We start from the raw sequence: 16,624 nt of genomic DNA, 5'->3' as shown, positions 1-16,624 counted from the left end.
TATGCAGGAGCTCGTGGGTTCGATCGCGACCCTGACGATGCCTCTTCTCCCCATGGTAGTCGCGTGGATTTTATCCAGGTTCCTCTGGTTTTGCCCTCAATGTTTAGATGATTTGCCTGCCGCGATAAATTCCCACTTGTGATGATCAGAAAGCCACTTCGATGAGCCACCATGTGTGGCCAGGTCACCTCTGGGAAAGAGCTAATAGTTCAGTGGGCTTTGCCTGGTAAATAAATTGCTTAATTTAGTCTAATATTACAAAGCCACGTTACATACAGGGCAGTACTATGGGTGAGCTATAGCCCCACTTACTTTCCGTGGAGTTTCCCCATTGCATGCATGCATTAATTAAAAATGTGCGGCAACGCAGACTAACATGGAGAGGTTAAAGACAGAAGCCAAAGTGAAATGGTTTGAACGTGCCACGATGCACGTCTCATTCGGAAAGTAATATCTGCACACGTTCCTTTGAATGTATTTCCAACATGTGTCACACCCTGTCAACTGGATTCCATTGATTGTGAAATCCTTTATGAAGGAAAACATGATTGTTAATTTTTATTGTCTGTGCATGAGTAGCTCATGATGCGAAGACACGTTTAAGTGATGGCCACATAACTACACTACTTGACCGATTGAAATGCCTTTGTCAACTATATCTGGTGTCTTATTTTACAATCCGTTGTACTTAACTGTTCATACGGCACATAATCACAGTACAACACAGCATAATGCACGACCGTTAATGCTGATGTTTACAAGTTGCCCTTGTAACTAAAACCACCAATCGAAAAACACGTTACGTCGGACAGGTGTTTGGTTTAAATCATCTTTAAATCCAGGATACAATTCAGGTCGGGTACCTGCAAACTTGTGCCATTATTCTAAGCCTCTGTTTCAGTCTCAGACCATTTATTATTTGTCACAGCCACCTGTGTAAGCATCCTGCTTCTATGCCAGGGCCATGTGATGATTAAGAAAATATGTATAGTACACTACTACTGTCCAATACTTGGGAGGCAGATAAAACACAAACATGTGAACATTTCACTCCAGGCGTAGGCCGAGAATACCGCCGCTGTAATGCACCAGCAATTATGTCATTTTGGTTAATAATGGGGAATTAGAGTACTTGTTAATTACTGGGAAATTAACCCACTTGCATTCCAAGCAAATGTAGGAGCTGCACAGACATTTGACATGAAGCAATGTCTGTGCTAATACACGTGGCAATATACTGCATGGGGCTATAAGAGTATCCCGTGATTTATCATGGCGTAACACATGAGGCTGGTCATCCAGCTTCTTGCGTTCAGTGAGCGTACTTTCACCATCACCTGATGAGAAATTACAGTCTCCCACCATGCACTACTGAGGGGTTTACAAATGCTTCCTCATGTAACGGCGTTTTTAATGTTGTTGTACCAACAAACCATGACTACAGTACAGTTGTGCATGATGGCAATAGCCAACACTGGTACTGAGGAAATAAGATATATATTTTTTCTTTTACAAAAATCTGATCTACGTAGGCATACCGCAACCGGTAACCAAAACTCTGGCTTTAGGTGATACATGTTGAGAAAGAAAGAGCCAGAAACCACTCGGAATCGCCCATTTGTTAATGATGTCACCTCCAGTCTCATGTCATAAGCTCAGGTGGCAGCGAGTGTCATGGGTGGGATGACACGCGATAGTATTGGGCAAACGCAATCGGCAACCATAACGTAAGGTCATTTGCTAACAATCTGATCTATGTACAGAAAACTGCGGCTATTTATTTATTTAGAGTACTTGATTGCTATAAATTTCAACATTTATAAGCCACGTCCTTTAGCCAGGTCGCTTCTGAAAAATAACTATATAGCTCAGTGGGCCTTACCTGGTAACATTAAAAATATCAGTTTAATACTAGTTTTAGTTTATGCATGAAAATAAGCCGTTCATCTTTCAATGCATCGATCTGTCCATCTGTCAGCTTATCCCTCCATCCCTTGGCACCATTATTGGCTGAAATGAGGTCACAGTACAATATGTATTATGTTGAACTTTTTTCGCACGGTACGTAACTAACCATGTTAATTGGAGATGTGGGGGAAGGACAACAAACTAAAGACAAAAAGCAGTTCTACAGAAATGAGTTGTCAATCTACATTTAAAAGTGCATAGTTCCAGTGGATTCCTAATATCAGAAGGAAGGGCATTCCAGACGGCCGAAGAAGCGCATCTGTAAGCGAGCGATGCATTGACCGTCTTTGTTTGATGGCAAGCCAAAAGCTGCTGCGAGTATAACCCAGATCAGCAGCAAGGTAATTGTGGTTCATTTGTGGCAAGCACTTTGTGTAATGAGTGCGACCTTATAATGTATTCGTTTGGCAACCGGAAAAGTAGCTGTACTATAGTGAATTCAAATTGTTAACAAAGGTGGGGGGGCGCATTATTTGTGGGAGTGCAAATAGGAAGGGCTGCTGGGTAATGGGTGAGTGCATGACTGCCACTTGCACCTGCAGACAGTTCCAGTCCCAATGACAGCAATGCGTTACAGTATATTTCTAACTTATTTACTGTGCGGTAATTATCAACAGTTTAATTATAAACTAACTAGCTTTACTACCCGGCTACGCCCGAGACTTGGATTCTTGTCTAGGATTAATACACGGCCTACATGGGGGGGGTATGCGTGACATGAGCAGGCACACTGCGGAACGCTTCCGCATGTGGGTGACATCACAGATGTGATCACAGATGTGATGTCACCACTCACTTGCCATGCAAAATATATCCATTATTGCGCCCCCCCCCCCCACCAAAATACAAAAGTCTATTTTATACTTTTTGCATTGTGTACAGTCTGAAAGCTACCCACATTCCAAATTTTAAGTTTGTTGCATGTTGGGAAGTATGCTAAACATTTCGAACAGACACACATTCACAAATTTCCCTTTTATATATATAGATGATGGGCGGAGGGGGGAAGCGATGGGTGATAAAATTGTGGATCTTTTTGTTATTGTGACAAAATGTGAGAACCGGTACAACCCGCTGGTGAATATTAAGGGGAGGGGGACCCAGAAAATACACGAGAATTCCGACTTGGCGAGACAGGACTACTTAGGGGAGAGGGTATTGGGCCCCACTGAAATCGTGGAATTTTACAAACAGGGATCCGGTGCTCACGTAAAAATCCTTCCCCTCGAGTCCCCACAAAAACGTGGCTCCTCCGCTCACATCTGTTGATGCCTGGCCTTGGTTGACTCTCCGAGAAACTCTCGCTCTAAACGTGTTTTGAAAAAAAATCACAGCTCCGGGCGTGAGTTTACGAAACATCAGAGACTCAAAGCATTTTCAAGACGAAAGCTTCAGATGAGCATTATCCGCTTTACTGACAATTCTGAGAAACTAGAAATACCCACTCAATTCCGGACGTTCTATAAATCTCTTGTATAAGCCCTGACATTTGAGATCTGGACCACTAACTAACATCAGCCAATTGAATGGGTTGACATACTCTGTGGTCTGTTGGTGCACTCGGCTCCCGCATGCCTTCCCGCCGCAGTTTTCTGCCGTTGACTGCAGCCACTGGGTTTTTCTCTGTGCAGTCATGCAGGGCGGTCGCACGACCATCAACGTTTTTGAAATACCAAGTCGGGGAGTCTACGCGCCATTAACGCTGATGCGGTAAAGGGAGCTGCGCGTGCTCAGAGGAAAAGTTGCTTTAAAAATGTTTATAAAAACCCGTCGCATACTGGAGAGCGATCCACGACTCTTGCGGAGAGGCTCACATTCATGCACGTTATACCTGCATGGTTGGTGATAATTATTTTGACAGTAGAACTCCTTCAGATACCATCCCCCCCCAATCCAGGTAACCCGTTGCACACACGGAGATGAGTGATTATTCCCATCAAGCCACGGTTGGCTAAAAAACAAATTTGACATAAGGAGAATGAAAATGTCATCGTGACCATAGCGATGTCTGCCGTACTGCCTCGGCAGGTGTACACACACACATATTATTTCACAACCCTTATGAATGCAGAACAATTACTGTGATGTTTTGTAATAGCAATTAACATTGTCCACAATAACTCATGACCTGTCAAAATCACCAGCAAATGTGGGTCTCCTTGCCTTAGCTTTTTCTCACATCTGTAGTAACATTAATAATGTACAGCCTCTTCTTTGGTTCTTTCGGTAAAGTCACGTAGAATGAGAATAAAATAATAAAGTAAAACAATGAAATTCTCACGACGTTTCGGCCACAACACAAGTAGCCGTCCTCAGGTGAAGAAACAGGACTGTCCAGAAGACAGCGCTTGAGTGAACCCTGTCAAGCTTGACAGCGTCTTTTAAGCTGTGTGGGAGGAACAGAGAGCCTTGACAAAGGAGCATGTAACTGTGAAATTAGTATTACGGAGAGCGAACGAGCTGGGACTGGAGGAGGGGGGAGGGGAGTTTACATATAAATTAGCATCTAACTGGGGGATCAGCATAATGTTGGTGTGAGGGATTAGCACCACGGCGAATGACGAGCTCGGACCGGGGGACGGGAGGAGAGGAGTTTACATATAAATTAGCATGTAACTGGGGGATTAGCGTTGGTGTGAGGGAGAGAAGAGCACCAAGGAGAGAAAAAACGACCGTTTTTCCGATCTCCTCAACAACCAGCACCAAGGACAGTGACATTCAGGCGGACTGGTCAATCCATACTCGGAAGGGAGGAGGGGGGAGGGAGAAACAGTCGCAATGCCAGCGAAAGAGCTGCGGTCTGACGGTCACCGCAAAATACAATTAATTAAGAACCGAAATGGTTTAAAACATCTTTCCAATGGTTACTAAGCCAGAATCCATCCTCTCGGTTGAAATTGTCTCTGGCAGCTATACAAAACTAAAAAGAGATCCCACCAACAGCCTGGTTACCAAAACGAACAAAATAATCTCCGATTCAACAGCATTAATTGATCAGACCAAACAGTTCTCGTTGAAACCCTCTGCTGCCAGACCTCCAAGATTATATGGCCTTCCAAAGATACACAAAGAAGATACACCCCTTTGTCCCATCGTCTCTACTATCAACTCCCCCACCTATAAACTGGCACGTTTTCTTGCTGATATATACTGGATGGCTTCATGAACGATTCTCTCATGGTAGCCGGTTGGCTTGCAAAGAACCTCCGTCTTGGAGAAGTCAATGTCATGTGAACCCACTGAATTATAACAGTGATCTGCCACGGCAGAAGAGTTCGACCTGCCGTGTTTCAAGTCTGCTTTATGTTCGCGGATGCGGTCCAAGATATGTCGTTTGGTTTCCCCAATGTAGTTGCTACCACAGAGGCACTTTAGTTTGTAAACGCCCGGGTACTGTATGTCTGGAACAGCATCTTTTACAGATGGAACCAGATCACAGATTTTATGTACTGTGTTGAATCGGACCTGGATCTTGTGTTTATTCAGGATTTTGGAGATATTTTCAGTAACCCCTGCAATGTAGGGTAAGGTGATGGTTTTGAGTGGCTCCTCAAGAGGATCCTTCATGACTGGAGTGATGGCTTTGCGGATTGTGTAGTTTGAGTAAAAATTAGCCCTGAGAGCCTGGTGTACGTGTTTGAGTTCACTGGCAGTGTGTTCCTGGTCGGAAATGCATTGAGCTCTATGGTATAGAGTCTTGATGAGGGAGTTCTTCTGGGATGGATGGTGGTGGCAATCCGGTTTCAAGTGAGCATCTGTATGGGTAGCTTTTCTGTTGACAGAGTGGCTGATTGAGCCATCAGGTCTCCTTTTAATTAAGACATCCAAAAAGGGTAGCTTGCCATCTTTTTCGACCTCCATGGTAAATATGATGGCTGGGTGTATGGAATTGATGTGGTCGCGGAATTGGTCTAGAGCAGGCTGGCCATGTAGCCAGATGACAAAAGTGTCATCCACGTACCTCTTCCATAAGGTCGGGCGTAGAGTGGCAGTCTGGATGGCGTCAGTTTCAAATTTTTGCATGAATACGTTGGCTACAACCGGAGACAGGGGGGAGCCCATTGGGGTGCCCTCAGTTTGTTTGTAGAAAGTTCCGTTCCAGGCGAAGTATGTGTTGGTTAAGCAATGTCTCACCAGGGGGGGTACATCAGTATGTAGTCCTTGATGGACCAGGTCTTCAATGATAGCGATGGTGTCAGGTACCGGAACTTTGGTGAACAAGGAAACCACATCAAAACTGACAAGCAGGTCGTCTGGGGACAGGGAAATGCCTTTGATTGTCGATACTAGGTGAGTAGAATTTAGTACCGCAGAGGTGGTTTTCCAGTGAAAGGTCGCAGTATATCAGCAAGAAAACGTGCCAGTTTATAGGTGGGGGAGTTGATAGTAGAGACGATGGGACGAAGGGGTGTATCTTCTTTGTGTATCTTTGGAAGGCCATATAATCTTGGAGGTCTGGCAGCAGAGGGTTTCAACGAGAACTGTTTGGTCTGATTAATTAATGCTGTTGAATCAGAGATTATTTTGTTCGTTTTGGTAACCAGGCTGTTGGTGGGATCTCTTTTTAGTTTTGTATAGCTGCCAGAGACAATTTCAACCGAGAGGATGGATTCTGGCTTAGTATCCATTGGAAAGATGTTTTAAACCATTTCGGTTCTTAATTAATTGTATTTTGCGGTGACCGTCAGACCGCAGCTTTTTCGCTGGCATTGTGACTGTTTCTCCCTCCTCCCTTCCGAGTATGGATTGACCCGTCCGCCTGAATGTCGCTGTCCTTGGTGCTGGTTGTTGAGGAGATGGGAAAAACCGCCATTTTTTCTCTCCTTGGTGCTCTTCTCTCCCTCACACCAACGCTAATCCCCCAGTTACATGCTAATTTATATGTAAACTCCTCTCCCCCCATCCCCCGGTCCGAGCTCATCGTTCGCCGTGGTGCTAATCCCTCACACCAACATCATGCTGATCCCCCAGTTACATGCTAATTTATATGTAAACTCCCCTCCCCCCTCCTCCAGTCCCAGCTCGTTCGCTCTCCGTAATGCTAATCTCTCAGTTACATGCTCCTTTGTCAAGGCTCTCTGTTCCTCCCACACAGCTTAAAAGACGCTGTCAAGCTTGACAGGGTTCACTCAAGCGCTGTCTTCTGGACAGTCCTGTTTCTTCACCTGAGGACGGCTACTTGTGTTGTGGCCGAAACGTCGTGAAAAATGTATTGTTTTACTTTATTATTTTATTTTCATTCTACGTGACTTTACCGAAAGAACCAAAGAAGATGAATCCTTGCAGTCACGAAAGCTTTAAATCGAAATGTACAGCCTCTTTGTCAATCTACTGCTTTATGATGGCCTTACCACATCCTGTCGGTCATAAAGTTAGTATGACCATACTTTACCACGCTATTGAGCATGAGTTGGTGTAGTGAGTGCCCAACACCGGTTCAGATATCACTCGCTACTAAATTATCCGTGATCGGGAATTAAAATCAGGCTGCTGGGGAGATAGCACAGTGAATTATCCACTGTGCCACTGCTTCCTCCAACCATCTATTTAGCAAGTACTGAAATCTCTTGTGTCAGTTCCAGCACATGCGACAACCTGGCATGGACTTCGCTGTCCTTCGGGCTTCTATAGAATGTAAGCAAAATGCTTTGTCCTGTGAAACTAAAATTACAAACCAAACTATTTTTTATTTTACCAGGTAAGGCCCACTCAGCTATCTAGCTATTTTTCAGAAGCAACCGGGCCTTAAAAGATTATTCTACGAAGTGACTTATCACGTGGGAATTTATAGCAGCCATATACTCTAAACTCAAGTTTAGTCTATAAATGTGGATGGGAAAAACCGGAGTGCCTGGAGAAAAATCTACGCAACCATGGGGAGAACATGCAAACTCCAAATATATAGGCGCCAGTGGTCGGGATTGAATCTACGGATTCCTGTATACCAGGCGAGGTAGTTAACACCTCGCCACTGCGGCACCCTGTGCCCAGGTGCCAGTCGCATAATTGGTATGAAAGTTCGGTTCAGTAGCCTTTGTTACTCGGTGGAAGCCCATTGAGACAATAAGCTTCTTTAAAAAGTAAGACAAAGTGAAGAGACTGGTAGGTATTGCATCGTCTCAAGGGGTTCTGGTTCTCATGCCAGGGAGGCTCAAGGCTTGGCAGGGCACAACGTGCATAGACAAGCCGCCATGCTTGCAACAGTGGCGGCGCAGAGGCGCAGGGCGGCAACGCCAGTGGAGCGACGCTGAAGTCCACATGACTCTCTGGGACTATAAAAGGCTGCTGTTTAATAATAGGCTGTACAGTGTAAATAACAGGCTGTAGATTATAGACGTGTAAGGACAGTACGGGGTGATGTAGGGACAGTACGGCTTCCCGTGGCCATGGTTACTAATTAAAGTAATGGAACAGACATGGTCACTTTAGGGTAATGTGGGACCTAAGTGGTTGCTAATAATGATTTATGCGACAAGCTTTGTCAGGGTCACGTGAGGGGAAGCACGGGACCTAACGGCCATAACTTTCAATAAGGGCAGAGACAGACAGGGCCAGGTGCGGTGAGAAAGGGTTCGGGAGTAGGGGTGTGGCCGGGTCGTGAGGGGGATAAAAGCCAGCATGAACCGGGGCTCTGGGCTGCTGTTGTCGGGGAACTGCCGTCGCTCTCGTCACCTTGAAGCGGGTCGTCTTCATCATCCTGGAGTGGGCACCTTGTAGTCTTAGAAGGCTAGAGTTATATTGTCTCTGAATAGAGTTATATAAGTTACCCAAGTGTATATAGTCACTCGCGGTTACTCGGTAAGTTTTCAGTGAGTCGGCGGACTTTATTCATAATAAATATACATATAACTGAACAAGACGGTGTCTCTGAGAGCTACATTACACACGCACTAATTAAATAATACAGTGCTGTACATCTAAAATTAGGGAGGGGGAGTGGGGGGTATTCCCAGACACGCACAAAAAAATAGTGCGGGCACCCCTCTGGCATCAAGTACAGTATATATGCTCTGATGCCTCTGAATGTGAAATATGATGACACACAAAGACGTATTGGCACTGCATATTCAGAGAAGTACAAAAGTGTGTGCTGGGAATGAATATGTATAGGTCTGATGTCGCTCGCTTGCCAGCATGTTTGCTGCATTGATTCCCCCAAGAAGAGCGCATGTGGCTTTTGTTCCGTCGTTATGGCCTGAGATTACACCCACGCTTGGTCATGAGCTTTTAATCAACCAGAACGTTCTGTTGGGTTATTGGAATGTACAAATGACTGCATTTACCCCTCTCTTCGCTTTACTTTACACAAGGAATTTAGTTTTGTTCGAAGAAAAGTCAATCGATCACACTACACTTCCTATCCACCACCCTTATGTATTTGTTTCATCCGTCTTCAGATGAAGACATCGTGTAACTCATTGTGTCGTAACAACGTCGAGAAACTCTCTTGTAAGTGCTGTTTAACTTTCTTTTGTGAATTCTTATTTTAAACTTAAATATTTGCAGTATCTCAACACAGACATTTCCAAAACTCTCTAGTCTGAACTATAGTTTTCTGAAAGTTAAAAATGTATGAATAAATGTTTTATTACAGTAAAAGTGCCTTTGCTAAACTTTCCACCCTTGCGTGCGGTGTAAGTGATAAGCCATAGTACATGCAATGTAAGTGCACTTGTGTAACAATACTTGGTCACGTGGAGTTTATAAATGTGAGTTTATTTCAGCCTGACAATACTCCTCGTGATGGCCTCGGTAATGGCTCCATTAACGCCCATGGGTCACACTCGAGAGAGCCAAAGCCAGGCTGCTCACTCTGGCATGAGTCGCGTTGAGTTGAGCTGCCCTCCAGCCTGCCCTTGGACCACTCACATGGAGTCCTGGGACCATGACTGCGGTGGCTTAGAGCAATCTCAGAGCGAGGGCCTTGAATAAAGGGGGTTCCACAGAACTCTTAATGCACCACTACTGCAAAGGTAAAATGGCAGCAATGCATTTTTGAACAAACATGGCTGCCCCCTTGCTGGCTTCTCACTCGGGCGTTGCTACACCCGGGCATAATGCTGCCTCGTGTGGCCTGCGTAGGGCAATCTTGAATCCGATCATTACACGCAAAGTGCTTGCCATAAATGAATCACAAATCAACCACAAAACCTTGCTGATCTTGTCACGGAGCATATAAACAATCATGCAAACTCCGCTCATCCTCACAACAACGGCTTTTGGTTAACCATCGAACGAAGAGGTCACCGCATTGCGCGCTTTCAGATGTGCTTCTGTGGCCATCTGGAACGCTCTTTCTTCCAATATTAGGAAGCCATTGGAGCTATGCACTTTTAAATCTAGATTGAAAACTCATTTATTTAGAACTGCTTTTTGTGTTTAGTGTGTTGTCCTTCCCCCACACCTCTGATCAGCACGATTGGCTACATACAGTGCAGAAGAAGTTCAACACACATACATATATAAGTGCCCATATATGTGGAGGTTCGTGCCTTGCGGTGGCGCGCCACTTGTTATTGCACGTCAGCATTAATCAGTGGGGGAAGGAAAGTATGAATGTGTGGGTTGGAAGCACTTAAGAGCATGCTGGGTATGTGCTGATTATTTGAGTTTAATCTTCATTAAAGTAATTTTATCGCATACAGAGATATTTCAACGCATATGTTTTAGATAAGCAGATTCTGTGTTGTAAATCAAAGTGACATATGAGTCAGAGGATTGTTCTGTTCCAGGTCTAGACTGATGAATATCAGATGCCAGTGTTTTTCTATGCCCTGCTGCATTTGTCTTCCCAGGGTTAACATTTAAACAACACGGTGTACTCATTTTAGGCTGAATCGACCTAGAGGAAATCAAAGTAGGTTTAGATGAAATGTAAATATTTAGGGATGGTCAACCAGCTTAACAAGGTGTGCCCTTACACTTAAAGCAGGACGATTTTGCAAATCTCACTCGCTGGGGACTGAGCTATTGGCGGTTGTGTGAAAGGGTTATGTATGTGAACATTTACATAAAACGACCGCTAAACCGCCACGCACAAACACTGCATTGGGTAACGACGGTTACTTTTTCAGGGCAGATATGTGACAATCGGACATGGCACGTTGTTCCAACATTGTTTTGGTACAGAGGACATACACTGCTTAGGGTAAAATAGTGGTGCTTGTAGAGTACAGTATTTACGTGAGGGTACTTAACACATGGACCACACACAGATGCACGCACACACACACACACAACTGTGCAATATGCAATGATGTGGCTTACCATTAGACTCAAATGTCCATACACCCAGTAATACAGTACGTATCTGCGCATTTGAATTTCAAATTTTGTAAGTGGCTGTGCACCAAAACATTGCTTCCTGAGGTGGCACTGAATTTGGATGTGTGATGGAGACTCCCTTGTGTAATTGTGCATTATGTATTATGTATATTTCGTCCCACTTGACCTAGGTGAAGAAGATTAAAGCTTTTAATGTCATACTCACAAGTAAATCCACAAAGCTCTTTTTGTGATGTAAATCTACACACACCAAGCTGTGACCAAGTAGATAGATAGGAGTGTGTCCAATTGTAACCATACAATGCAAATATTCAAAACCAATTTTTTTATTTAACCAGGTAAGGCTCGCTGAGCTATAAAGCCTTTTTTCAGAAGCGACTGGCCACAAATAATAGCTCAACAAAGTAGCTTAGCATGTGTAAATTTATAAAGCAGCCAAATACTCTTCATGCATGTTGATTCTAAATGTGGAGGGTTAAACCGTAGAACCCGTAAAAAAATTCACAACACCACGGGGAGAGAGATATTCAAACTCTAAATAAAGTATACAGGTGCCCGGGTCAGGATCGAACCTATGGCCTCCTGTATACCAGGTGAGGTAGTTAACATCTCGCAAATATAATGGTGCTTGACGATTGTTGATGTACTGCTGGTGGAATGACACGTGGCAATTTCGGTATCCACTGCAGGAACCGTGAGAATCAGAACCTGTTCAGAGTTGGTGCAATGCCATCACCAGCGGACGTGGAGGAGTCATATTGATGGTACACCTGAGCAGATCTGAGGCCAATGCCTCAATATTAGTGTTGCGCCATACCAAGGCGCTGTAGGTCTCCTTTGGTCACCACCCTCACAGGCCGATAGGGGGCGGCCGAGAGAGTGAGCGGGAGGTGTGGTGGTTGACCTGGAGTAAAACCCCTCCTGGGTACCCCTTGACCGGAGGTGGAGACCCCAGACCCCCAAAGGGTGGGGGATCTGGGCTAGAGGCCAATGGTTCATTCCCGACCCTTCCAGACACTTCTGGAAGGTTTGGGGGTAAGTGTGGTTAGGGGTGGGGTAAGCCCCAACTTGTGTATAAAAGCCGGTCCTCTCAACGGGACCGGCAGTGTTCGTCCACTCAAGACCCGAAGACATCTGAAGACTAGACCAACACCCTGGGACCCTCAACTGAGGCTCTTGTCAGAGCCGGGTTTCAGCGGACCAGCGGTGAGACCAGTACCCTGGCTAGGTCGGGTCAGTCTAGCCTCCCCTAGCTCTCGTAGTGGAGGACCCGTGAGAGCGTAGCCCGGAGTCTGAAGGGCCCGCTAGAAGGGAGGCTGTACCTCCCTTAGGTTATCGGGTGATGGGGCTGTACCCCGCAGTGTTACAGGGGCTATTGGTATTGTTATAATTTATTGTAATAAACACGTTGCCTCCAAGAGAGAAGTCTCACTTCCCGTTTATACCCACAACATTAGTATACATCCATCAAGCAGCAGGTAGAAAAATTCCCGTTGTTGGCAATGGTGATATTTTTAATCATTCTATTATTAGTAATGTATTGCCATTCATTTACCCTGCAACATTTCATTGGTCTCGAGACAATGTACCCACATTGGTAATTTTGGCCAATTCTATGAATGTTTGGCATGTGGGAGTGCCCTGAGAAAATAGAACAAGATACAAACATTAACGATTTCACTGCTGAACTACCATCTCCAGGGCACTTCACAAATAAAGCCTACATCACCTGTTATTCCCAGGCAGACTCCCATCCAAGTACTAACCATGCTAAATCCTGCTTAGCTTCCAAAGTTTTAGTGCGTTCATGACGGTTTAGCTATTATCACTTTGCCACGAATTAGTAGTGTGTGAGAACACAAACTTGTAGCAGACCACAGTCATTCGATGACTGTACAGTTGTAGTTACGACACTCCCTCTGTACACAGACTAATGGCTGCGCAAGCAACAGCTCCTGAGCCTTATCAGTCTGAAGGCAATCCCATCCAGGAGACTTTGATAATGCAAAGGAACTGTTATCTATCAAATCTAAATAAGACACTTGGAAAATGCAAATGGAGACATGCTTTCATCATTAGACTTTGTGATAAATACCACTTGTATACTGCACATGTGTAATGACAGGGTAACACCTGCTGGCCTGTCGGGGTAATTACGGTTATAGCTGCATTACATAATGCCTTATTATGAAGGGGCGTATCTGGGGTAAAGGTTCAGGACGGAGTCATTCGAGAAGCTCCGGGAACCAATCCAAAGGTTCTGGAAAGGGGGCGTGGCCAGAGATGGAGCTTGGCCGCGCCAGGCAGATATAAGGAGCACCGAACCTCCGGTTCGGGGCTGTTAGTATGGGGTCTGGGTCCTAGTTGCGTCGCTGCTGTCGTCATTTCTTCGTCTTCGACCACGTGACTGTTCTTCAGCAAGACCAGCTCTGTCACCGCTGCTACGCTCATCAACCAGCCAGCGTAGCGCAAGAACAGAGATGGGCTGCGTGTTTGGACAGCCTAGGTGTAGCCGCGTTACAAAGTGTATCGCCCTGTGTGCTCTTAATGAATAAGAAGGCTTCTACTAGACGTGTGTCGGAAGTCGCTCACTACACATGCAAATGTAAACCATAATATATTGCGAATTGGTTGGCACTGCCTTTTGTAAGTAATGGTCTATGCAAGTTGTGCGTCTCTTTGTATTTATGTATGTGAGCAAGTATCTGCAATTGCAAGCACTTCCGTAGCATGTGTGCCTGGCCAGCCTCTGCAACAATGTGCTTTCGGGTGAACTGCACACAGCCGACGGGCACCATCTTTCGGTTCACATGTCACAATTTGTGCCAGATCTGATCGCAATTTGAAGCGATTAAATATTCAAGCCGGAGTGAAGAGAGACGTGCTAATTCACTGCATCGTGCTGCCCCGCATGCCCGGCTGTGCGCAGTGGGCGGCTGCCGCTTTGAGTGGCTGCCCTCCAAAACGACGCTGGGGGGGCGGCTGTCGCCGCACTGTTAAAGGGTTCCTTCTTCCTCGCTGCTCGACTACTCGCGGTGTTCGGCGAACGAACGTCCCGTCAATAATTCATCAACGCTATTATTTTTGGGGCTGCAAAAACTTACCGAAACTTTGACAATTTGTTTCACCTTTGTTACTTGTTGGGTACTCTTCTCTGGGCCTGGCAGATCTTGTTTGTTTCCACGTATTTTTGGGACATTGTTGCAAAGGCTCTCGGCTGGGCCAAAATTTGCCATGTAATGAAATATCTGAAACAGTTAAGTTTTTTATAATCTGACTTTAAATGTAATGAGTTCCATGGTTTTATGGTTTTCACTTAACAAATAAATAATCCTAAAACATTCTAAACCACCTACAAAACAGCTTTAATCTAACCTATATAATTCATTTTTTTGTCTGTCTGTCTGTCCGTCTGTCTGTTCGTCTGTGTACGCTCGCTTGCGGGGGATTTGGCACGCCCCGGGCCCCCCGCTTGGCAAGAAAGCCATCCCTTGGTGTGGACCAATCAGTTTCAAGGACAATGCATATATTATCATAGTATGTTTTTTGTTTGCATTTTGACTGCAGGTATTGTGGTTAATGCAGACATGAATCCTTGTAAAAAGGTTTCAGTTTTGTTGCCAAAAAAAGGGGAAAAACCCTATTATTACTATACAGTTAGTCGTTACTGCTATAGAGTCGGTAGATACTACTGTAAGCCCAGTAAATACTACTACGGTCAGTAGTTACTGCTACAATCAGCAAATACTACTACACAGTCAGTAGCTACTACTGGCTCAGTAGATACTACTGTACAGTCAGTAGATACAACTACAGAGTCAAGAGATACTACTTACTCTGTTGTATGTAGGGTGTGTAGGTATATATACCTATGCGGGGTTAAATATATTTTTTGAGGAGGGGGTTGTCCACAATTTTCAGAAACCTTTTAGATCAACCATTTACCTCACACTTTCTATTACTTTTTGGAGTTTTGCAAGCCTCTTATAATTTTGTTGGTGGTGAAATGGACAAATGGCCCACCGGGCTTTCACAATATCTTAGTATCTGTGTATGTATATGTAAGGTTTTTAAGATTAGTTCTAAAATATTTTTTTGACCTGGGCAACGCCAGGTACTTACCACTAATAATTTATAATCCTGTGCTGCGCTTGTGAGTAACATTAAACATATACAGGATTGTACGTTCATATTCGCGAAAGCACGATGGCTGATATCACAGCAATGGCCTAACAAGCTTTGCATTTACACACTTGGAGTGGTTTTACCACAGACATTCACTAAAGACAAGTGGTCAAAATGGAGATTGAGAAGACCCGATGTGAAACCTATTTGTCCTGTGGCCCATGTTCACTGCCAATTCCCATCAAAAATACTTGTGTTGCTTGAAATTACAACGTTATACAAAGTGCCAGTGTGGACGTGTTTTTGCATTCTGAAAATTGCAAGTGGGGCATACCATCTTGTACTGGGCCGTATAGACCACAGCTAAATATAGCACAGGTAATCCAGCAGTGGGAGATAGGAATGGCTTCCCAGGAGTTGGACCGGCTGTACTCATGAATGCTTGGAAATGCACCAGAGGTTGGAAACACAGATCACAGCGGTATACACAAGTACACATTGCGTGGGTTGTTACATGTACGAATGAGGCGCGGATACAAGTGTGCATTAAGAGTGCTCTCTGGCCACTGGCTTGATCGGAGCCATGCCGTGTGGGCCGGTGGCACTGATCGCCACTGCTCAACCCAAACTATAAATACTCTGATACTTGCATTGCCTTTGTACTGTTTGCCTTTTGGGGTTCTCTGGTCTGACACTGGTGAGACTATGCCATAAACAAGGCTGCTGTCTCTGGTGTAGGCCAATCAGTTGCAAAGACAATGCATATATTTTCAGAGCATGTTTGTTTGCATGTTCACCACAAGTACGTGTGGTCAATGCAGACTTGATGCCTTGCAAAAAGTGTCTGTTTGGTGTTTGAACATCTTAACATCTGTTTAATTGCCAGAAAGGGTAAAACAATCTATTCTTATTTTTTTCATTCTCTCCTGTGTGTCTGTGGCATTGCCGTGCTCCGTGCTGCCGTGAAAGCAGCAAGCACTGGAAGCAACGCTGGGGCTGCTGGTGACGAGCAGCAACGAGCTGGAGCTTCTGCTCGCTCGCCTCCTCCAGCTTCACCAGCAAGTGGAGGTACGGAAGGAGGAGATGGCCGCGAACCCACCCCTGTAGAACACTGCTCATCAGAGCATTTCAGTGGACAATAATAATCTATGCTCTTCTCCTGGAACTGCGTTTCAATTAACTTATCTTTTACTAGTGACCATTTACCAGAGCTCGCAACTCTGTTTTTTGGGAATGAAAATAATTG

At 44.9% G+C, this 16,624-nt stretch overlaps 2 protein-coding genes across 6 annotated transcripts in view; one reads left to right on the top strand and one right to left on the bottom strand.

The window, feature by feature from the left end:
- The window catches only part of LOC116943676 (polycystin-1-like protein 2), a 143,908-nt gene that overhangs the window by 95,741 nt on the left and 31,543 nt on the right, over positions 1 to 16,624 (bottom strand). The window lies entirely within an intron of this gene.
- The window catches only part of MID1 (midline 1), a 59,719-nt gene that overhangs the window by 13,241 nt on the left and 29,854 nt on the right, over positions 1 to 16,624 (top strand). For all 4 annotated transcript variants that reach the window (XR_012942195.1, XM_076067885.1, XM_076067886.1 and 1 more), the window contains one exon: positions 16,351 to 16,446. Coding sequence is in view for 3 of the 4 variants with exons in the window: in XM_076067885.1 (XP_075924000.1) it covers positions 16,351 to 16,446 (96 nt within the window). In the remaining variant the exon portion in view is untranslated. The remainder of the gene's footprint in view (positions 1 to 16,350; positions 16,447 to 16,624) is intronic.

Source organism: Petromyzon marinus, chromosome 18 (genome assembly GCF_048934315.1).
Source record: "Petromyzon marinus isolate PM22_M1 ecotype Great Lakes invasive population chromosome 18, UKy_Petmar_22M1.pri1.0, whole genome shotgun sequence".
NCBI lineage: Eukaryota > Metazoa > Chordata > Hyperoartia > Petromyzontiformes > Petromyzontidae > Petromyzon > Petromyzon marinus.
This window is presented reverse-complemented; position numbering and strand designations above follow the sequence as displayed.